This window comes from Chlorocebus sabaeus, chromosome 22 (genome assembly GCF_047675955.1).
Source record: "Chlorocebus sabaeus isolate Y175 chromosome 22, mChlSab1.0.hap1, whole genome shotgun sequence".
Classification (NCBI taxonomy): domain Eukaryota; kingdom Metazoa; phylum Chordata; class Mammalia; order Primates; family Cercopithecidae; genus Chlorocebus; species Chlorocebus sabaeus.
The window spans coordinates 82,737,870-82,760,087 of NC_132925.1; the positions used below are offsets into that span (position 1 = coordinate 82,737,870).

Consider the following 22,218-nt stretch of genomic DNA (forward strand, 5'->3'; position numbering starts at 1 on the left):
CAAGCAGGCCTGTGATTCTCAGCAATCAAAGTAGTAGATGCAGTGGTGTTGGACCATTCAGCCAGCACGAGCTTAGAACATGGGTGGTCCAAATTACCCTGACCCCCATGCCTGGAAGATGACAGGCTGGAGACCAACACACTATCCGTCAGTATGATCTGCACAGCCAGTTCTATAGTTGAAACTGGTGGCTGTTTCTTTGGTTGACACTAAATGAAGTAGCAAGTTTGTGTTTGGGGCCATGTGGTACAAAGAAAATCTATCTTTTGATGCTCAGACCACACCCAGAGTGGTGAGGAATGCAGTGCCTGAGACTGAAGAAGGATCCCAGACTTATGACTCAGACTCATCCTGGGGCAAATGTTCAGGAAGCGGAATAGTGGGAGGAATACTCCACGTCACTGGAATATTCTCCTGTGCACACTGTCTCTGTCTCTCTCCCTTGTCTCTCTCTTCGCCTCTGTTGCTCCTAAGCACACCTGCTGGAATCCTTACCTAAACTTGGGTGTCATGCAGCTGAATAGTATTTTACCAGTCCAGGTGGTCATTTTGTGACATGAAACTCACAGCTCATACTTGGAAATGCCCTCTGTGTTCTTCATTCTGTGCACAGTGCTCTGCTCTTGAGAGTCTTCACACTGGAAGATATTACCTGCTTATTAACGTCGCCTCATTCATTAAGTGCTGATTAAGTACTTACTATGCACCAGGCCCTCATGAAGTTGCATGTAGTTTCACTGAAATTGTGGCCAAAAAGAGTTTGGCCTCACCTGTCTCTACATACATAGCATGTGCGAAGCTCCAAATAACCAAACCCACCCGCAGAAGGGCCCCAGTGAGGATATTTAATCATATTCCCAGCTGGGATGACAGTTCACAACCCATAAAACCAGGCCCATAAAACAATGACTTAAAGAACAAAGAAATTTCTCTGTAAGGTAGTAGTTCTAAGGTGACAGGGGTGGCTGTGCTAGACGCAGGCCCAGGTGGTTTCTACCTTGTTGCTTTGTCATTCCAAGTGCATTGTCATCATCTGCATGGCAGAGCTGGGTTCCATCCAGCCCGTGGGAAGGGTGCTCATATCTAAGACCTAGACCGAGAAGTGGCACACATCACTTCTTCTCACATTCCATTGAGAACCCAGACATCTGGCTATATCTGCCTGCAAGGATGCTTGGAAAATATGGTACCTAGCTGGGCTTGGTGGCTCATGCCTGTAATCCCAGCATTTTGGGAGGCCAAGGCGGGTAGCTCACCTGAGGTCAGGAGTTCAATACCAGCCTAGCCAACATGGTCTAACCCTATCTCTACTAAACATACAAAATTTAGCCAGGTGTGGTGGCGTGCACCTGTAATCTCAGCTACTTGGGAGGCTGAAGCAAAGGAATCGTGTGACCTTGGGAGGTAGAAGTTGCAGTGAGCTGAGATCATGCCACTGCACTCCAGCATGGGTGACAGAGCGAGACTCTATCTCAAAAAACAAAAAGAAAAGAAAATGTTGTACCTGATAAAACTTGAATAATTATGGAACAAGGAAAGACTGGATTTTGGTGGACACTGGGTAACCATTGATATATTCCTCTTGTATCTAATGCAGCTCTTTGTGTGTTTATATTATAAATGTACCCAGATGATAAATATTGGTTGTTTTGCTTTTTAAAAAAGGAGACCTGAGCCTGCCATACTGAGTCTATGGACAGTTCCACAGCAATGAATCAATGCGTCTGTAGAGGAATGGAAGAAAACAAGGAAAGGTAAAAATAATTAAATAACCTAAATAATTAAAAATTTAAAAATTCCTGCATGTGACAATTAAATGCAACGGAGGGCTTGCTTTAAGCCTGCATAAGTCAGTAGAGGTCATCAAGAATTTGGAGATAGTGCTAGGCACAGTGTCTCATGCCTGTAATCCTAGCACTTTGGGAGGCTGAGGTGAGAGAGGATCACTTGAGCCCAGGAGTTCGAGACCAGCCTGGGTAATAGAGTGAGACCTCATCTCTACTAACAATAAAAAAAAATTAGCCAGGCATGGTGATGTGCGCCTGTGATCCCAGCTACTTGGGAGGCTGAGGTGGGAGGATTGTTTCAGTCTAGTAGGTGGAGGTTGCAGTGAGCCATGATCATACCATTATACTCAAGCCTGGGTGACAGAGTGAGACCCTGTCAAAAAAAAAAAAAAAAAAAAAAAACAGAAAAAGAATTTGGAGATAGCAAAATTTCACATATTTTCTTCCACATCTCTAATTTCTTACTAAAGATGTTTCTTTCACGTCTCTGCCAGAGGAGGAATGCCATTCAGTATGAAGGGATTTTTCGAAGACTTAGAAGGAAGAGTTGGTATGATTAGAACCAATGTGATATAGAATTAAATATTTTATTCCAAACTATGGACGTTCATTCCAAAACACTATGCCCCATGCTCGGATGTGTCGTGCTCGCATTTGTGAGTGGCCAGTCCCCCAAGAGGAGGCAAAGGCAGACCCTGAGCTCTTGGCAGCTCTGTCTTCTCTTCAACTCACCATTTCTTTCTCTTTCTTCTGCCTTTTTTTTTTTTTTTTAAGCCAGTTGTGGTAGTGTGTGCCTGTAGTCCCAGGTACTTAGGAGGCTGAGTAACCACTGTATTCCAGCCTGGACAGTACAGCAAGACTCCATCTCTAAAATAAATAATTACATATAAATAATTAAAAACTTTTAATGTAATGTCAATAATTAATCAAATTCAATTTATTTATTTACTTTTCTTTGAGACAGAGTTTTTGCTCTGTTGCCCAGGCTAGAGTGCAATGGTGCAATCTTAGCTCACTGCAACCTCCACCTCCTGGGTTCAAACGATTCTCCTGCCTCAGCCTCCCGAGTAGCTGGGATTACAGGCATCTGCCACCATGCATGGCTAATTTTTGTATTTTAGTAGAGATGAGGTTTCACTATGTTGGCCAGGCTGGTTTCGAACTCTTGACCTCAGGTGATCTACTTACTTCAGCCTCCCAAAGTGCTGGGATTACAGGCATGAGCCACCACGCCCAGCCTAAAATTAATTTTATTTAGAAATAAATAAATACATTTTCCTTGCTAAAAATACAAATGAAATCCCCATTGACCCCCATTTTCATTCCCAGCTCCTACCTCATCCCTGCCCTTCCCAGAACTAACCACTGGGATCTACCTTGTACGTTTTCTTCCATAACTTTGTTAGTTATCTTGGTACATAGAACAAAAGTCCCTCTTTCCTTTCTTCCTTTTTTTCCTTTCTGTTTTTAAATATGTACTGTCATACTGTACTTGTTGGCATATTTTGTAGCCCTTTTATAAATTCAATAATATGTCCTAAAATGTTTTCAAGACATATGTGAATGTACCTTTTTTTTTTTTTTTTTTTATGCAGCCAAGTGAATAGTATATCCGTAGTACAAGGATCCAACTGTTTATTGGGCCAGTTCCCTGACGATAGTGGTTAGCTTGGTTCTGTTTGTTGTTCTTAAGGTAGTGCTATGATGTGCTTTCTGGTACGTTTCTCCTGAGCACATGGGCAAGAGTCTTCTAGGGAGGTTGCCAGGGATTAGAGTTGCTGGGCCATCCTGTGTATACCTGTAAGTTCTGAAACATCACCAGTTCCTTCTCCAAAGGGCACTGCTTGTCACCTGGGCACCAGATCTCCCATTTGCTACTGTCCTGCCATGCCTCAGATCTTCGGCTTTTTAATTTTGCTAGTCTTTTGGGTGAATGATGGTGTCTTTCTGTGGCTGTAGTTTCCTCCGCCTCCTCTGAACTCTGAGGATGTTCATATTCTCAGGACTCTGTTGCCTAGCTTCATCTCTTGAGGGTGTCATAAGCCTCTGTCCCCACAGGGACCCATCCACCTATCCAGAGTCCCAGGGCATCTGGGGAGCCTGGCCCTTCCCAGGAGTGGTTGCTGCATTCTCTTCTGAGAAGCATCCAAGGAGTACACTTACACTCCCCCAGGAGAGTCCAGCCCAGGATCATCTGCTTCTCCTTCTAAACCTAAGGGGCTTCAAAGAGCCCTCAGCTGGATTTCTTTACTTTTATATCCACCACTACCATCACTGATGCCATCAGCATTGGCAACAGTTTGAGTGTTTACTATGTTAGCCTCTGCGTGGATCACTTGGCCTGTTTATCTCCTTTAATTCTCACAGTGGTCCTCTAGAGTAGGGAGTTGTGTTGTTTCTCCCCATTTTGTGGCCATTAGGTAACAGACAGAAACATATTCAAAACCAACCCAAATAGTAAAAGGAAACCAGAAAAACTTTTCTCACCATGGAGCCCTGGTTTCTACCTAGTGCTCTCACTTGGAGTATCAAGCAGACCCACAGTTGTTGAGTTCTGTTTAATGAGCATGGCTTTGGAGCCATCATACCCATATTTGCAGTTGCTTTGACCACACTCAGTTGTGATTCAGAATCTGTGGTATTTCCAGGGGAGAGCAGAGTTGAAAGTGATGGCTTTGTCCCTGTCCAGCATATGAACAGGGGCTCCTGCATATCACCAGTACCGCTGTTCTTGGGTACAGTTAGGGATGGCAGCCTCACCCATGCCCATCCAAAATGTTTCTCTGCAAAGGGGTTTCACAGGTTGAGCATATTTGTCATGGGGAGTACATATAGCTTATGGGGAGTACATAAACTGAGCTGTGCAGGGAGAGGAAGTACTTCACTTGCCCTCCCTAGACCTAATCAGTCAACCTACCCTAAAATGTTTAACTTTAGGTCTTATTCTAAGATCAAGAAATTGCAGACAGAGTGCAATTTCAAATGCCTTTCTCAGCCCCCAACTTCTTATTATATATTTCAGAGACATAAAAATTTAGAGCTGGAAGAAATCCTAGATTCATTGTGTTTAACTCTGCATTACAGTTTTAAGCAGACAGACCTTGAGTGATGAAATGATTGCCAAGATCATGCTCCCAGGGTCTGGCTCTGGCTCTTTCCACAACATCACAGCTACCTCTTGTGCAATTATTAGGAGACTGATCCTCTCTTCTTCTAAAACTACAGCTGATTAGTGGGTATATCTTGCAGAAAACTAGCCTGTTGAAGGATTAATTGATTGTTCATTTGGTGGGCATGATTGAATACTATTGTATGTACCAGTGACAAAAAAAAATGGGTAAGATATGAATTCTTAGTGAATTCAGAGTCTGGCATCTGTGGGGGAGAGGTAGTTGCACACATATGAGCAGTGGTTAAGTGGAAATCCATGAATCTACGTTGGTCAGTGGGGATAATAATAGTATCTCCCATAGTGGGTCGTTGGGGATGTTCTGAGTTAATCATTGGAAAGCTCCTGGCATATAGTCAGTACCCAGTAAAGGCAGCAGTTTTTGTTTTTGTTTCTGTTTGCTTATTTTTAGTCACACATAGAGTGAAGAACCTAGAAAGACTTTTCTATCAGGAGAATGATAGACTTATGTTTCAGAAATGGTAATCAGTAAACCCAATTTCTCATCTTACATGTGTTTATCTTTTTAGTGTCTCTCTCATCTATTGGACTGCAAACCTCATGAGGTCAGGTCTCACCTCTCGTGTTCACCATTATTTACCAAGTGCTTGGCACACAGTAGGTACTTACTAATATTCCTAGACCAATGAGTAAAAGGGGTGGAGTAACAAGATAGGGTGGGCTCAGGATCCTTGAGATGAGGTGCTGAGATAAAGCCGACCAGCTGGAGGGACCACAGATCGGTCTGGGCCAACCCCACTTCAAGGACTGGGGCTCCCTGGAATCCCTGCCCACAGGCCATGCTTCCCTTTGTGAGATGCAGTTTTGTTCCTGTGATTTATGGGCAGTCTGTCTTTTAACCAAGTGACTTTATTGTGAGGAGAACTATTTGCATAGCATTTATTGAGTGAGCAATAATTTCTTGCTGCTTCTACTTCTGGATGCTAACTTACATTTTAGGGGCCCAAGAATATAGGATTTCTAGAAGATAAATACCCTGGAGAGTGCAGTTTTCTGTGGTCATCAGTGACTGCAGGCAGATAGTGCATTTCTATGCCTCAGTTTCCTTAGCTGTGTAGCAACAGAAGCAGAATTTCTGAACAGTTTCCTCAGGTGCAAAGGAGAGAATTTTGAGGGAGAGAAGTCCTTGTCCTTCTTGTAAATTCTTCCTGTGAATGGATCTATGGTGAAATGGTTGGATAGTAAGGACTTCACTTATGCTGGAGAAATGGAAATATTTAATGTAGGTCATTTATTCATTCATTCATTTGGTCAGTCGGTCAACAGACATTACATTACTCAGTGGCCCTCAGCACTTTAGGAAAATGCTCAAATAAGGGATTAGGCATTCCCTGCAGAGTCTTCCAGGCACAGATTATACACATATATGTCTCTTTTTCCAAAATAAAAATCTCCCCTGGCTTGCTCACCTATTCAGTATTGAGCACCTCCTTCTTGCCGGTTCTGCTAGGCTGTACTCTCTTGGAGGGAAGGGCCTTGTCTGGTGCAGTGACACCTGTGTGTGGCTCTGGTGGACTGAACTGGCTAGAAAACAGAGTGATCTGTAGATGGCAACATGAAGGACTTGACCCAGAATTGCGATTTGCCCCGGCGCCACAGGCAGTTTTCATGCTGCAGGATTAGGCTGGTTTGTATAGTGCTCGGAGCCCTCCCCGTTAGACATGGTGGTTTCGCTGCTTGCTCTTAGCTGCTCTCTTCTCCTTGATCCACTTATCAGCTCCCATCTTGGCATTAGGCCAGGGCTGTTTTGGTCACTGATTTTTAGTTGCTCTTTGTTCACTGTCCAAAAGGCTGTTTGGGACCTGCTCTGCTTCCCCCACCCTCCGGAGGTTTAGCTGCTGACCTTGAGAAGCCAGAAACCCAACAGAAGAGAGAGCAAGAGCCCAAGGTTTGCAGACTCCCCTGACCTTGGGCTCTGTGACCCTGGGCAAGGTACTTCATCTCTCTAAGGTGTCTTCTTGGAGATCCCATCAGCATTCCCAGAGTCTGCTCCTTAGAATATCGTTTCCTCCTTACGTGATTAGGTATGGCAGGGAAAAAATGGGGTCTGTTGTCAAATTTGTTTGGCCAGTGCTGGCTTAACCTCAGTTAAATGGGGCCCTTTTTGCAGACCTCATCAGAGCCTATAAGGTGCCACTGTGCATGCAGAGGTCTCTTAAGGGAGGGCAGCTCCCTACATCTGCTACTGTAGAGATCACCCCAGGGATGTGCTGGATTGGGTCTTTGAGCCTTCACCCAGTCCTTCAGTTATGTGATCAAGACAATGAGGTAAGTAGTTTTTTTTTTGTTGTTGTTTTGTTGTTGTTGTTGTTGTTGTTGTTTTGAGACGGAGTTTCGCTTTTGTGCCACCACGCCCAGCCCAAGTAGATGTTATTTACAGATGAGGAACCAAGGCTTACGGAGGTGAAGGGCTGGGCTGCAGTCCTGTGGCCAAGGAGTGGAAGAGTTAAGCCCCAGATCTGGCCTCCTAAACCTCACGTCCTATCTTGGGGGGTGTATGTGAATGTGTGTGTGTTTTTACCATTAGCTGCCCTTGTAATGGTCAAAGGCATGGATTGGTACACATCTTGGAAGATTTGCTGCAAGGTCACTGAAAGAGTTCCTTGGTCCTCCAGTGAGCATGGCTAATCTTCTACATAGCAAATTATAATGCCTGCTGATTTGGGGCACCTCCCGAGAGGCTTTTTATGTACATTGACTCCAAACATCATCGCAACCCAGTGAACAATACATATTGTTCACCTCCATTTTACAGATGAGGAAAAAGAGTTCTAAAGTACCTGCTCCAATGTCACAGGTAATTCTAGGGCTTAGGCTTAAACCTGTACCTTTGGCAGGGTGCAGTGGCTCACGCCTGTAATCCCAGCACTTTGGGAGGCCGAGGCGGGCAGATCACGAGGTCAGGAGATCAAGACCATCCTGGCTAACATGGTGAAATCTCGTCTCTACTAAAAATACAAAAAATTAGCCGGGCATGGTGGCGGGTGCCTGTAGTCCCAGCTACTCAGGAGCGTGAAGCAGGAGAATGGCGTGAACCCGGGAAGCGGAGCTTGCAGTGAGCTGAGATCGTACCACTGCACTCCAGCCTGGGCAACAGAATGAGACTCCATCTCAAAAAACAAAAACAAAAACAAAAAAAAGCGTACCTTTGATTTTTTTTTTTTTTTTTTCTTGAGATGAAGTCTCTCTCTGTCGCCCAGGCTGAAGTGCAGTGGCGCGATCTCAGCTCACTGCAACCTCCACCTCCCGGGTTCAAGTGATTCTCCTTCCTCAGCCTCCTGAGTAGCTGGGATTACAGGTGCGCATCACCATACCTGGCTAATTTTTTTTGTATTTTTAGTAGAGAAAGAGTTTCACTATGTTGGCCAGGCTGGTCTTGAACTCCTGGCCTCACGTGATCCACCCACCTCAGCCTCCCAAAGTGCTGGAATTACAGGTGTGAGCCACCGTGGCCAACCTAAACCTGCACCTTTGACACTCCCAGAGAAAGCCCTCAGCCTTCTCACCACCCCACCTGCTTCTTGTCTGGCTGGGTCCTCCTTCTACTTGCTCCCTGCAGACCGGAGCACAGAGCCCTCTGCAGAATGGGAGCAGTTTCTGTGGCTGCTCCAAGGGTGGGAGTGGGCTTCATCCCAGGCAGTCCATTCAGGTGTGGAAGGGTGGGCACTGGGAGCCAATCAGCATGTTCCTAATGCCAGGCAGTCACCTTCTCATAGGGTGGCCCCAGTGACAAGGGGGAACTGCCAGGAGGGTGTTAGGGGAGGAGGTGAGTATCCTGGCCCAGTTGTTGAAGTTTCCCAAGTCTCAGTTTGCCCATCTGTGAAAGGTGGATAACAGTGGTACTTAGTTCATAGAGTTATGCAAGGATTCAGTGTGGTAAGAAATGCTTAGCTCCATCACCAGGCATCTGGCCAATGACTAGCACGTGGCATTAGTCTGTTATCAGTTTGTAAATCGTTCTCCCACCAACTGCAGAGTCAAGGAGGAGCTCTCAAAATGAATGCCCTCTACTTTTCTGTGACAATTTCTAACATAGGGTGATCACATTAGAAAATGCATTCTGCAGTTATTTGAGTACATACTATGTGCTAAGCACTCTTTCAGGCATGCTGGGGGCTACAGTCAGACATGGACCTTGCCTTCAAGCAGCTTACAGTCTAGAAGGGGAGATGAATGTAGTAATAGGAGACAAGAAAGGTTTTGTCTGGCAGTGTCTGGCACCTAGTGCACAATTGAGAAGTATTTAAAGACCCACACACCAGGTGGCCTCTGATGGGCACAGCACTCTCAGGTGGCACCATGTAGCACAACAGGCAGGAAAAGAATGTCTCTGAGGGGTTTTGCCTCTGGCCCAGACTCATCTGGTAAAGAGGAAGCTCCCCCGGCCCTGTCCAGGTGGGGTGAATGGTGGCACCTAAAACAGCAACTGTCCTCATGCCGTGCTCTCACTGGGTGGAGACCATGTCAGTCTCCCTTCTAGGAAATCTGATAGAAAATTCCTGCCAGGTGAGAGTGTGACACTTTCTCTGGAGGTGAATCAACTTTTTCAACCCTAGGAGTTAAGCATTGGGCTTAGAGAACTGTGCAAGTGTGGGGTGGGAGGCATCCAAACCTCTTTTTTTTTTTTTTTTTTTTTTTTTTTGAGAGACAGAGTCTCACTCTGTCACCCAGGCTGGGGTGCAGTGGTGCGATCATGAATCACTGCAGCCTCAACCTCTTGGGCTCAGGTGATCCTTCTACCTCAGCCTTCTGAGTAGCTGGGACTACAGGCTTGCACCACCACACCTGGCTAATTTAAATTTTTTTTTGTATAGATGGAATCTCACTATGTTCTCCAGGCTGTTCTGAAACTCCTGAGCTCAAGTGATCCTTCTGCCTTGGCCTGCCAAAGAGCTGGGATTACAGGTGTGAACCACTGCGCCCTGCCTTCATCATTGTTAAAGTATCTTATGGGCTCACTAGGCTCATAAGGTACAGGTTATTGAGATACCCTAAGTGTTGGTTTTGTCTGGGGTATTCTGCTAGGGTGTGAATGGGGATGGATAGTCTTGAGAATTTTGTTCCCTAGGTGAGAGAAGAGCATGGGAACTTGAGTTAAGCCTTTCCCCAGGAGTGCTTCTGGGTCTTGAGCTGAAGGTGGCTTTTGTCCCGCCTGTGTGCAGAACCCAAGTAGGAGGAATCGTCTTCTCTAATGATGAGTATCTATCGAGGCTGTGTGCCAGGCACTGTGCTGGGCTCAGGGATACATTGGTGAGTAGGACAGGCAGGGGCCCTGATTACAATCAAATAAAGTCTGCCCTGGAAGACTTTGCAGTCTGGCATAGGTTTTTCAGGGGCAGAGGACTCAAGAGGGAGCAAAAACAAGGGTGATGGAAAGGAGCCCTGAATGGCTGGAGGGAGGCCTAAGTTCACATCTGGCTTCAGGACAGGGTTAGGGCAAATGAGCTTTCTGAGGGGAAAAAGCTCAGACCTGTAGGATTTGCCTACTTCTGTAAATACTCCCACCATGGCCAACTTCAACATGCTAACACAGTTACTGAGATGTGTGTAATTACTCTTCCCAGTGTGTGCCAACTTCAGCAACCCACTGCATTAGGGCTAGAGTCTAGCCACTTCTCTGAGTGCAGTTTCCTCATCTCTGAAGTGAGTGGGTGGGACTAGGTCACGTGAAATTCCTTGATAAATCATGGAACATTGTGTCAATGTGAAGATGGTGATGGTTTTTCACAGCTCTGAAGTTTGATGACTAATACTGTCTCCTAACTCTTCTACTCAGGATCCAGATTCCCTCCACTGCTCCAAAACCCCTTTGACAGCTATTTTCCTTTCCCCAGCCATCTCGGCCCAGTCCTGGCTAACACACTGTATTTGATCATTTCATCTCTTTAGTCTCCTTCAGTCCAGAACAGATCCCTCCTTTATTTTTGCCCTTCATGGCACTAGCGTTTTGAAGAGTCAGATCCACATTCTGTGTTTGTCTGGGTGTATCTTTGCAGTGCCATTTACCTAGTCCTCTAGTTCCATGAACTTCAAGTGAAGCCTCAAGGCTGGAGTCCAAATGCAGGGTTTGCAGTGAGAGGCCCTCGTGGGTGACATCACTCCAACATCAGGATGACCCATGCTGGTGATGCTGAGTTGACACCCTGGTGAAGGCATTAGCCTGCATTGGTTTTGGTTTAGATCAGATTGAGATATTATATTGACTGTAATTCTAACAACTATTAAGAAAGAGAAGCATTTGTAATAAAAAACTGCTCTTACCCTACACAAGGTGGATATTTTTTTATTACAGAAATAAGCCATATACAGGTATAGCTTTGATTTTTTTTTCAAGACTGTCAAGTAAAATTGAATCTGTTTACTATTGGCCTTCCAGGTATGGTGGCTAAGGGAGATATTTCAGAGCCATCCCCCTACTTTTTTTTTTTTTTAATATCTCCTTTTTGATAGATCCAGGTCAAATTGGAGTAGAGTGTTCTTGATGTAGGAAGCTTCAATATTCTGTTTATAACATTTAGGCAGGAAACAAGGTTTCTGCAAGGTTAGAATGTCATGATGGAATGGGCACTGGAGAGTGGTGGGTTCCCAAGTGCTGTGTGCATGCAAGTGTAAGCATGTACCTATGTGTTCCTGTTTTCTCAAGGGAGTATGAAGGGTGCATTGGGGTGCCCAAAGCAGTGTCAGATGTGACACAAAGAAACCAACCCCAGGCCAATTTGGAGAAGGCACGATTTAAATTAAAGTCAAGGAAGTCTATCTCTAGTGTCTACTCAGTGCTGGGGGCTTTGTTCTGGGTGCTGTGAATGGCACAGGCTGACTCTTGTGAATCTTATAGTACAGGAGCACACAGACCTAAACAAGCCATTTCCAGGGCAGTGAGCATGTGACAGGGAAGTGTGAGGATCTGTGGTCCCTTTGGGGTGGACCTAACAGTGCCCATGGGAAGTAACAGACAGAAAATGGAATCATCTGTGAGGGATAGCCAGGTAAAGAGCGAACCATGTGGAAGGGGCAGTGTGTGCCAGGACCCAGAGTCCACAGAGATGTGATGTGCTGGAAGCAAAGACAGCATCTCAGTGAGACTGGATCATGTCATATGACAGGGGCCTGGGAGGCCTCTGGGCTGGGAATGCTGGGTCCTCTTGGCCTTGGTAGTAAAGAGCTTAGACTCTGTCCTAAGGGTCCCAAGAGGCCACTGAAGTGATTCAAGTGGCCTCTTAAATCTGATTAAATCTGCATTTTGAGAAAAGATCTCTGGCTAGAGTGGGAAAAGCATTTGGAGGGAAGCAAAACTCCGGGCTGAGTAACCAGGTGGGGGTATTGTAGCCATCCAGGAGAGAGATGATGGAGGTCATCAATACCAGTTGAGAATAAGTGAGTGGATAGCTTGGATAACCAATGAAGAAAGGTGAAATCATGAAAAATATTCAGGTGGTAGAATTGAGAGTGGATCTGGGGACTGAACAAATCCATCCATCCACCTGTAAAACCAGTATCTATTGAGCCCCTTCTGTGTGTCTGGGACTGTGTTTGGGGTAGGGATACTGCAGTGAATAAAGCAGATGTGGTGGTCCTTGCCCTGATGGTGCTTACCTTCTGGTGAGAGAGACAGACCATAAACAGATGTATGAAGTGGCATTAGCTGGTGGTGCATGCTATGAGGAAAGATAGAGTATGTGATAGGGTGAGCATAAGAGGGTGGAGTTTTACATAGAGACACAGGGAGAGCTTTTTTGAGAGAATAACATTCAACACAGACCTGAATGTCGAGAGAGCAAGCCCTGCAGCCTTCTTGAGGAAAATCATAGCAGGCATCAGGGATAGCATGTGCGAAGGCCCAGGGGCTTAGCTTGCATGAAGAATGGCATTCAGGTCAGTACAGATGTGGGTGATGAGACAGTCACATGTGTGGATGAGTCTGAGCAGCCCTGCTACTGCGAGTCATGTCTTGAAAGATGGGTCCTCTCTTCCTTTGTTGGCAAAGACAGGGACCTCCTGGGCTTCCCCAGGTGACTGGACAGAGCATCTCTGTTACCTAGGCTGGAGTGCAATGGGGTGATCGTAGCTCACTGCAGCCTCAAAACTCCTGAGCTCAAGCAATCCTCCTGACTCAGCCTCTTGAGTAGCTAGGACTGTATACAGGCACATGCCACCATGCCTGGCTAAATTTTTAAATTTTTTTTGTAGAGACAAGATCTCACTGTGTTACCCGGGCTGGTCTTGAACTCCTGGACTCAAGCAATCCTCCTGCCTGCCTCAGCCTCTCAAAGTGCTGGGGCTGCAGGCTTGCACCACCATGTCTGACCAACTTCTTTTATTCATATTGATTAATATTATCTAGTTTTCCTATTTGCTCTAATAGTTTTGCAGATCTTATTTTATTATTACTATATTTTTGTAGGGAGGGATTTTTCCAGACATACAATTATATCATCTGCAAAGTAATACAATTTTGTTTTCCCTTCCTTTCTAATCAGCATGACTTTTTTTTAAAAAATTCGAATTGGATTGGTAAATGCTTCCTGAATAATGTTAACTACTGGTGGTATGTAGGGTCCTTCTTGCTTTGTACCCCCTTCAGTGGGAGTGCGCTAATGGTTCCCTAGGAAATGTGATGCAGGCTTTCAGTTTGAGATATGTATCTCTTAAGGAAGTTTCATTCCATTCTTGTTTTGTTGAGGTTTTTTTTGTTTTGTTTTGTTTTTGTTTTTGTTTTTCAATCAGGAATATATGTGGGAATTTAACAAGATTGGAATCTAAGGAGACATCTGTTTTTGTTTTTTCTTTTGACTCTGTAATGAGATGAATTATATTGGTAGATTTCCTAATGTTGACCCATCCTTTCATTCCTGGGGTGAACTACAGGTGTCTGTGTTTGGTTACAGCTGTGCTTTTCAAGCATGGAGCTACTTTCTGTCAATTAAATTAGTACTCCATGAAGATGCACTTGGTTTGTCCTGTGGCTTAGAGTAATACTGACAGGATAGCTTTCCTTCTGTTTGAGGCATTGAAGCTAGAGGGAATGAACAAGTCATTCATCCATTAGACCAACTTAATTTATTGAATGCTTAGTATCTGCAAAATGCTGCTGGTTGGACAGCCTCCAGTATCCCTTGTAACTAAGAGACTTAGGATTCTCTGCAGTGGTTCTGCTAGGAAATGCCATTGTTGCAAGTGACAGAAACGCAGTTCAGTCGGGATCAAGCTGCACAGGGAATGTAATGGTTCACAGGAATGGAAGGTCCAAGAGTGGATAGCCTTAGGCATGGCAGGATCCAGGGGCTCAGTGTGATTAGGCCTTGCTGTCACTCTGCCCTTCTCTTGGCTCTGCTTTCTTCTGTGTTGAAATCATTCTCAGAAAGGTTTCCTCCCTGTGATACTGGCAACTCCAGGCTGGCATTTGACTCCAGCTGTGGAGTGAAAGCTTATCATTCCCGCTTGTTCCAGCAGACCTTCCTGAGTGAACTCAGATTTGTTCACAACGTGGGCCTCGTGCTCTCTCCTGGAACTCTGGAACTCAGGGGTGGAGGATGGAGTCAGCCTCATCTGAACCCATGGATGGAGAGTAGGGGAGGGGTGGTTCCCCAGTGGGAAGGCCAGGTGCTGTTACCCACACACAGGGAATTGGATGCTGGGTGGCAGACACCCCAGATGTTCATGCCATCTGGGTCAGCAGTCCCCTTTCCTTTGTGGTCTTCACTGTCCTTTTTCACAGGTGAGAGGGGAGATAGCAGGGAGCCGTGATTCCTGACTCAGCCCCAGGGCCCTGCAAATCAGTGACAGAATCAGGATTTTAAGTCCCTACCTGAAGTTCCAGGTTTTATTTGCTCCACTAAATTAGGCATGGAAACCTGAAATCCCAGCCCTTTGGGAAGTCAAGGCAGGTGGATCACTTGAGGTCAGGAGTTTGAGACCAGCCTGACCAACATGGTGAAACCCCATCTCTACTAAAAATACAAAATTAGCTGGGCGAGGTGGCTCCTGCCTGTAGTCCCAGCTACTTGGGAGGTTGAGGCAGGAGAATCACTTGAACCTGGGAGGCAGAGGTTGCGGTGAGCCAAGATTGCACCATTGCACTCCAGCCTGGGCAACAAGAGTGAAACTCTGACTCATAAATAAATAAATAAATAAATAAATAAATAAATAAATAAATAAAGGAAATAGAGAGTTAAAGCATCATCTGTGCACCTTGAGAGCTGGCTATTAAAGAAGAGATTTCCCCAGGCTCACGCTTACCCCCACCCTCTCAGCCACATATAATAATCCTTCTTGTCAATTCCTTATTGTTCCCTTTTCATAATGAACTTAGAAGGTAGACACCTTTAAAAAGGTGTCTTGGATGGGATGTTACATACTTAATATAGAGCCTTAATAGTAGCAAAGTTTTAAATTGACAAAATCTTGCCTGATCTGATGTGGCATCTCTTCAAATGGTATTTTTCCTTTTAATTTGATTGAGGTGTAATATATCCGACACACGTGCCAACTTAAGGGACAAGCTTTTCTGCATATGTTTACACCTCCTGGGCTCAGGTGTAGCGCTTGTTCAAGCACTCTGCCCCCATTCCAGCTCCTTTCAAGCCCCCTTTCTTTCCTTCCCCTTCATCTCCTCCCTAGGAACACACGGAGGCTGAGAAGGACTGTGACTTTCTTGCCATTGCCTATCTGGGTGCACACACTTGGGTCCAAGGACAAAATGAGAAACCTGATCCCGAAGAATTGTGCCGGGAAGGGAGATGGGAAGCGTCCATCCATGGAGGAGAAACAGCCACCTACAGAGCCCTCTGGGAGTGCCCCTGGTCTACCTAAGACTCAGGAAGACCCTCTTGCTCTCTTGTTCCTCTTTGATAAATAAGGAAACCAAGGTCTGTACGCTGGAAGCTGGGAGGATGGTCCTGGTCTATGGGCCAGCTACCCACTGTGGTCCCTGCTACCCAGTGAATCCAGGTGGCTTAATCATTGGACTCAGTCATTCTCATCCGTCATTTCATGATACTGTTAATTTTTTTTTTTTCTGGAAAATCTTGAAATTCTGCAAGAGATGGCATATATAATGGAAAGAATATAGATGCTGGAATCTGACATTCTTGGATTCAAATTTGGGCAAGGATGTTAATTTCCCTGAAGCTCGATGTCTTCATCTGTAAAAGAAATAATATTAGCACCAACCTCATATTATTGGTTGTGAGGATTAATGAGATGATACATGTCACATGCTCAGCACACTACCTGGCAGATGCTGTCTTTAAATGGGAAAAGCCAGGTGGTGGCTTTTTTGGCATGGGGAAGGTGAGACATGACATAAACGTAAAGCATCCCAACCTCCCCCAAATGTGAACACTTTAGCATAACTTTAATTTAATCATTGTAAATTAAGTTTATTAATTAATGATAGCATGGTGTATGTAAGAACACAGCTATGGAGCCAGACTGCTCTGGTTCAAATCCTGACTCTACCACTGGCCAGATGTGTGAACTTTTGTAGGTTGCTTAAACTCTCTTTGCTGTGCTTTCCTTGCATGTAAAATGAGGCTAATTATAGGACCTACCTTATAGGGTAGTTCTGAGGATGAAATGAGATAATGCAAACAATACCCTTCCTTATCCCAGTGGCTTAGTTGATGTGCAGTAAATGTGACATTATTATTACTAACAAATTGATCTATATTCCTCTTTGGCCTTTAAAACTTTTTTTTTTTTTTTTTTTTTTTTTTGAGAGAGCCTTGCTGTGTCACCCAGGCTGGAGTGCAGTGATGCCATCTCAGCTCACTGCAGCCTCAGCCTCCCAGGTTCAAGTGATTCTCTTGCCTCAGCCTACCAAGTAGCTGGGACTACAGGCATGTGCCACCACGCCCAGGTAATTTTTGTATTTTTAGTAGAAATGGGTTTCACTATGTTGGTCAGGCTGGTCTTGAACTCCTGACCTCAAGTGATCCACCTGCCTTGGGCTCCCAAAGTGTTGGGATTACAGCATGAGCCACTGCACCTGGCCTTTAAGCATCTCGAATGAAGTTTTGCCTTGGTTTTCACAGAGTAACTACTGTATGTGCTCTTTGCACTTCACTGAAAGTTTTTTTCCAAACTCATTTCTCTTCCTGTTCATGTTAGCACTGGGAGCTAGGAGAGAAGACTAACCATTCCCCAGCATCAGGCAGCATCCTTTGGATGTTGTAGAAAGAGGCCGGTTAGCTCTTGGAGAAGCGTGAATGGGCCACTCTCCTGGGACCAGCCTTTTGTCCACTGGGGACAATGTGTGGCTTTCACAGTGACTCATCCTTGGGCAGCCGTGACAACATCATGGGAAAGGAGGAACAGAGTTCAATGCAACGTGTGCCAAGGGGGCATCTCTGTCCTTGCAGACGTGGAGCTGGTGGGGGCAGGGAAGGATTTGTTTCTTCAAGGACCAAGGAGTCAACCCAACTAGCAGAGGGTCAAGTTGAGCAACTGAAAGGATGTGAGAAAACAAAAAGCGCTGGTTTGGCGGGCTCAGCCTTTTCATTTTGAAAAACGCTCCTTTCAGCTCTCAATTGGCCCCTTGAGCTGCAGGGAGCAGTGCCAGTTAACCCACATTTAATTAGAAACTGGGTTAGTGGACATTCACTTTCTTCCCAGAGCATGTCCTGGGTGTTGGAACCTTTCCAGGGACTGGTACAGTAACAGCCATTTACATGGCCCTGGCTTTCAGGGAGCTGGAATCAGCCTTGGGTGAATATACATCCCTCCTCTTCCCCCAACCTCCTGACTCTCTCCTGTGGAATTTGCCAACTCCGCGCATAGAATGCAGACTTTCCCTGGATTTGTCTAAGCGTCAGTCTCCTTGGTTTACCTCTGCTGTTTAGGAAACACTTCAACACATCCTTACCTTTGAGTTTTTATTTTACTCTTTAGTGGTGATATTATGTGCATTTCCTTTTGTTTGGTGGCTCGTGTGTGTGTGTGTGTGTGTGTGTGTGTTGAGAGAGAGAGAGAAAGAGAAAGCTTTCCTCTCTCTCTCCCTCACCAGGCCTCACTGTGTCTTGTTTCGGGGACTGAGACCCGGCAGACAGTGACACAGTGACTTCCTTGTCTTCTTGGTTCCCACCAGCTGATGGGCAAGGTCATTTTCAAAGTCCTGACACCTGCTTATCATAACCGCCAGCTGCATTCCACAAAGAAGGCCCCCTCCCCCACACCAGGGAAAAGGGGAGATAAGAATAGACCTGGGGGCGACCAAGAGCAAGAGAGTGAAGGACACTGTGCACCCGACTCAGAGGTGTGGGTGGGCATTTGGATTGACGACTGTGTTCAGCACCAGCTGATGTAAACTTTCCATCCTAACGGTAGCTATTTTGAAAAACTCTCCACACATTTGAGAGGTCTTTAAAATAATAAAACATTTGCATGGACATTATGTGAGTTGATCTCCTTTTTGTCATTTTTTTTTTTTTTTTTTTGAGATGGAGTTTCACTCTGTCGCCCAGGCTGGAGTGCAATGGCGCGATCTCAGCTCACTGCCTCCTGTGTTTAAGCAATTCTCTGCCTCAGCCTCCCGAGTAGCTGGGATTATAGGCGCCGACCACCATGCCTGGCTAATTTTTTTGTAGTTTTAGCAGAGATGGGGTTTCACCATCTTGGCCAGGCTGATCTTGAATTCCTGACCTCGTGATCCAACTGCCTCGGCCTCCCAAAGTGCTGGGATTATAGGCCTGAGCCACTGCGCCTGGCCTTTTTGTCATTCTTGCAAGCAGCATTACCTTTTAGAAAGCAGTTTCAGACCACCCGCCTGCATCTTACCACTTGGATGTGCTGTGATGTCGGAGGCTCTGTATCACGAAATACATAAATTGGATTGGAGGGTAGATTTCAGCAGAGGTCACAAATGGCAGAAAGATGGTTGTGTGATAGTTGTGCATGTTCCTCTTTTCCTTGTGTGGGTGTGAGTGCCACTAGGGTCCTCTAGGGGCATGGTGTGCTCTGTGAACTTTCTGGTGGATATGAGGACCCACCCAGGTGGACCCCCTGCCCCTGTGGTCTCTGTCTGCAAGATCTGGCCATCTAGGGATTGGAAATCCTAGAGTTCGTCATTGCCAGTGCTGCTTGGGAATTGGTGGGAACAAGACTTTTCTCACCACTGAACACGTTGTGGTCTTGAAAATGTAGCAAGGGTGGTGAAGTGTCTAGGGATTTAGATACAGGCAGATCTATTTTGAAGAGTCTGAAACTTATATAATTTGGAGGGCCTTTTCAAGAAAAAGAATTTTAAGGCCAGGTGTGGTGGCTCACGCCTATAATCCCAGTACTTTAGGAGGCAGGGGCAAGAGGATCACTTGAGCCCACGCGTTTGAGACCAGCCTGGGCAACATAACTAGACTTCGTCTTTGTTAAAAAAAAAAAAAAAAAAAAAAAACAATTAGCTGGGCATGGTGGCGTTCGCCTGTAGTCCCATCTGCTCAGGAGGCTGAGGCGGGAGGATAGCTTGAGCCCAGGATGTTGAAGTTACAGTGAGCTGTGATCATGCAACTGCACTCCAGCTTGGGCAACAGAAAAAGTAAAAGAAAAAGAATTTAAAAATATCCCTTTCTGAATTTTACAAAATCGCAAGGGCATATACACCTTTCTAAGGAGGGTCCTGTGAAGTGAGGGGCCCCTAAGCTTCAGTTTTCATTAGCTTCCTAGAATGTCCATTTTGGGCTGTAGCAGAACAAGTGGAGACATGCTTTGAGGAAAGGTTTAGAGGTAGGAGAGTAAGAAGTTTATCTCTAGGTCAGATTAGAAACGGGGTATAGTGTTACCATGTGTCTGCAGGTGGCTACTCAACTCAGTTGTAGCCAAAAGCAGTCCTAGTCATTTATGTAAGTGAACGAGCGTAGCTGTATACCAGTAAAACCTTATGTAAACTGGCAGACACCTGGATTTGGCCCTCAGGACCTAGTTTGCCAACCTCTGGTTTAGGCAATTAATAATTTCAGGTTGTTTGGCAGACTTTTGCTAAAAAAAAAAAAAAGTGCAGTAAAAAAGTTAACAAGCTTTATAAATATTTACTTTTGTAATTTTACTTTTTATTATATTAACTATTAATTTGTGTTTATTGTAAAAAACTGAAAAGTTTAGAAAACTATAAAGAAGAAATAAAAAAGTTTTCTAATTCTGCTGCTCATCATTAAACACTGTTAATCAGTGAGTATTGTGGGAAATTTCCTTCTTGCATTGGTATACATATGCACATTAATTATTTTAATAGAATTATACTGTGTATTCGGCTTGATTTTCTGCTTTCTTCTAGAATATGGGAGTCCAGGTTGTGATGAAGAGGGGTAGCGATGGAAGGGGTATGGTTTGGAAGGAGGGTGCTGTAGTGGTTAAGGCTATGCACTATGGCGTCAGAATCCTGGGTTCAAAACCTAGTTCTGGCTGAACTGTGAGACCTTGAGTAAGTGACTTTAGTTTGCTTGTCAGATGGAGATAATCATTCTACCCACCTTCTGTGTCAGTTGTGAGGATTAAATTGATAAGCTACAAAGAGCGGCCAGGCGCGGTGGCTCACGCTTGTAATCCCAGCACTTTGGGAGGCTGAGGTGGGCAGATCACTTGAGGTCAGGAGTTCGAGACCAACTAGACCAACATTGTGAAACCCCGTCACTACTAAAAATACAAAAATTAGCTGGGTGTCATGGTGGGCACCGGTAATCCCAGCTACTCCGGAGGCTGAGGCAGGAGAATCACTTGAACCCGGGAGGTGGAGCTTGCAGTGAGCTGAGAGCATGCCACTGCACTCCAGCCTGGGCAACAGAGAGAGACCCTGTCTCAAAACAACAACAACAACAACAGCAACAACAATAACAAAAGAGGGCTTAGTTCACGACCAGGTACAGATTTCAGTGCTGAATGAATGCTGGCCATTCTCACTGTTGTCACTGTGATGGCGTTGTTGTAATAATGGTAGTGGCTCTTGGGTTTTGAAGCAGGTCACAAGGCCATCTCCTGTAGACCCCATCTCATACTCAGTCTCAGTCTTCTTGGCACAGCTCGTTGGGGAGCAGCTCCTCAGGTTCCCTCAGAAGGCACGTGTCCCTCTTGAGTATCCTATGAGGGAGTCTGAATCCTCAGCAGGGACCACCTAGGACCCAGAGCTGGTCCGTGCTGACCACTCTTCCACCTAACCACAACCCACAGCTTCTCCTCACCACCTCCTTCTTCCTTTCCCACAGTGCAAATCAGAGACCCTGCAAAGAACTGGGAGGCAGTGAAGATGGAGTGAGGCCTGCAGTGATAAAATACTTTCAAAAGCCAGGTCTCACGAATCCTCAGCATAGCTGTAAGGGATTGGGAGTGATTATCTCCTTGTACAGATGAGGAGACCAAAGTTTCAGGTCACACAGCAGGTAAATAAGTGACAGTATTAGAACACCTTTCTTCCTGGTGTCAAATCCACACCTGCTACCTTTGCTCTGGTTTAGATGAGGATATCTCAACCTCAATACTATTTGATTCCTTGGGTTGGAGAATTCTTCGCTGTGGGCCGGGGAGAGTGGGAGAGCTGTCCTGTGCATTGGAGGATATTCAGCAGCATCCCTGGCCTCTCCCCACTAGATTCCAGTAGCACCCACCTCACCCCACTCCCTTGTAACAAACGAAAATATCTCCAGACATTGCCATATGTCCTGTGGAAAGGCAAAAGAGGAGGCATATGTATTTGCATGTGGGCAGTGAGGGTTGAGAGCAACTCTGTCCAACTTGGATTGCTGTCATCAGTGTGCCCCATGGGAAATCTTTAGGGAGTTCACCGATAGGGCAGAAAAAAGGTGAAATCTTTGTTTTTAGATCATATGCTCAGCACCATCATGTTCCTGTAAGTTCTAGGCGGTTTAACTTTGCCTCCTTGTGCCAAAAACGTCTTTGTTTTCATCCGCCGTGCTTCTGTTTCTTCATTAGGCTACATTCCAGTCCCAGTTTCACCTTCTCCGGTTTTCCCTCTGCCGGCTGCCTGTTCATCATAGCTTCTACACGCAGGGGTGCTCCCACTAACTGTGGAAGCGGGTGGGAACATTTCCCCGGATACTAAGGCCTACTTTGGGTCTGCTTTGCAATTTCCTTTTGGTCTCCCTCCTGGAGATTCCTGTGCCACCTGTTAACACCCTTTTGTCTTTGGCTCATTTATTTCTTCAAATTTTGCTGCTTTTAATCTGTTCTTTCTAAGTTTAGTGGAGTGTGTGTAAATTAGGAGTGAGCAGACAATGAACAAGGGTCCAAATGTCTCTTCCT

General features: G+C 45.4%; 1 protein-coding gene across 5 annotated transcripts in view; it reads left to right on the top strand.

Moving 5' to 3' along the window:
• ARHGEF3 (Rho guanine nucleotide exchange factor 3) overlaps positions 1-22,218 on the top strand; it is a 340,374-nt gene that overhangs the window by 42,131 nt on the left and 276,025 nt on the right. For 2 of the 5 annotated variants that reach the window (XM_007984680.3, XM_007984679.3), the window contains exon 2: positions 1,666-1,754. The exons of 2 other annotated variants lie outside the window; for them this stretch is intronic. In XM_007984680.3, the coding sequence (XP_007982871.3) occupies positions 1,693-1,754 (62 nt within the window). In that variant the 5' untranslated portion in view covers positions 1,666-1,692. Of the gene's footprint in view, positions 1-1,665; positions 1,755-7,227; positions 7,246-22,218 lie in introns of those variants that run through there. One more of the 5 variants, XM_073010024.1, reaches the window with a different exon arrangement.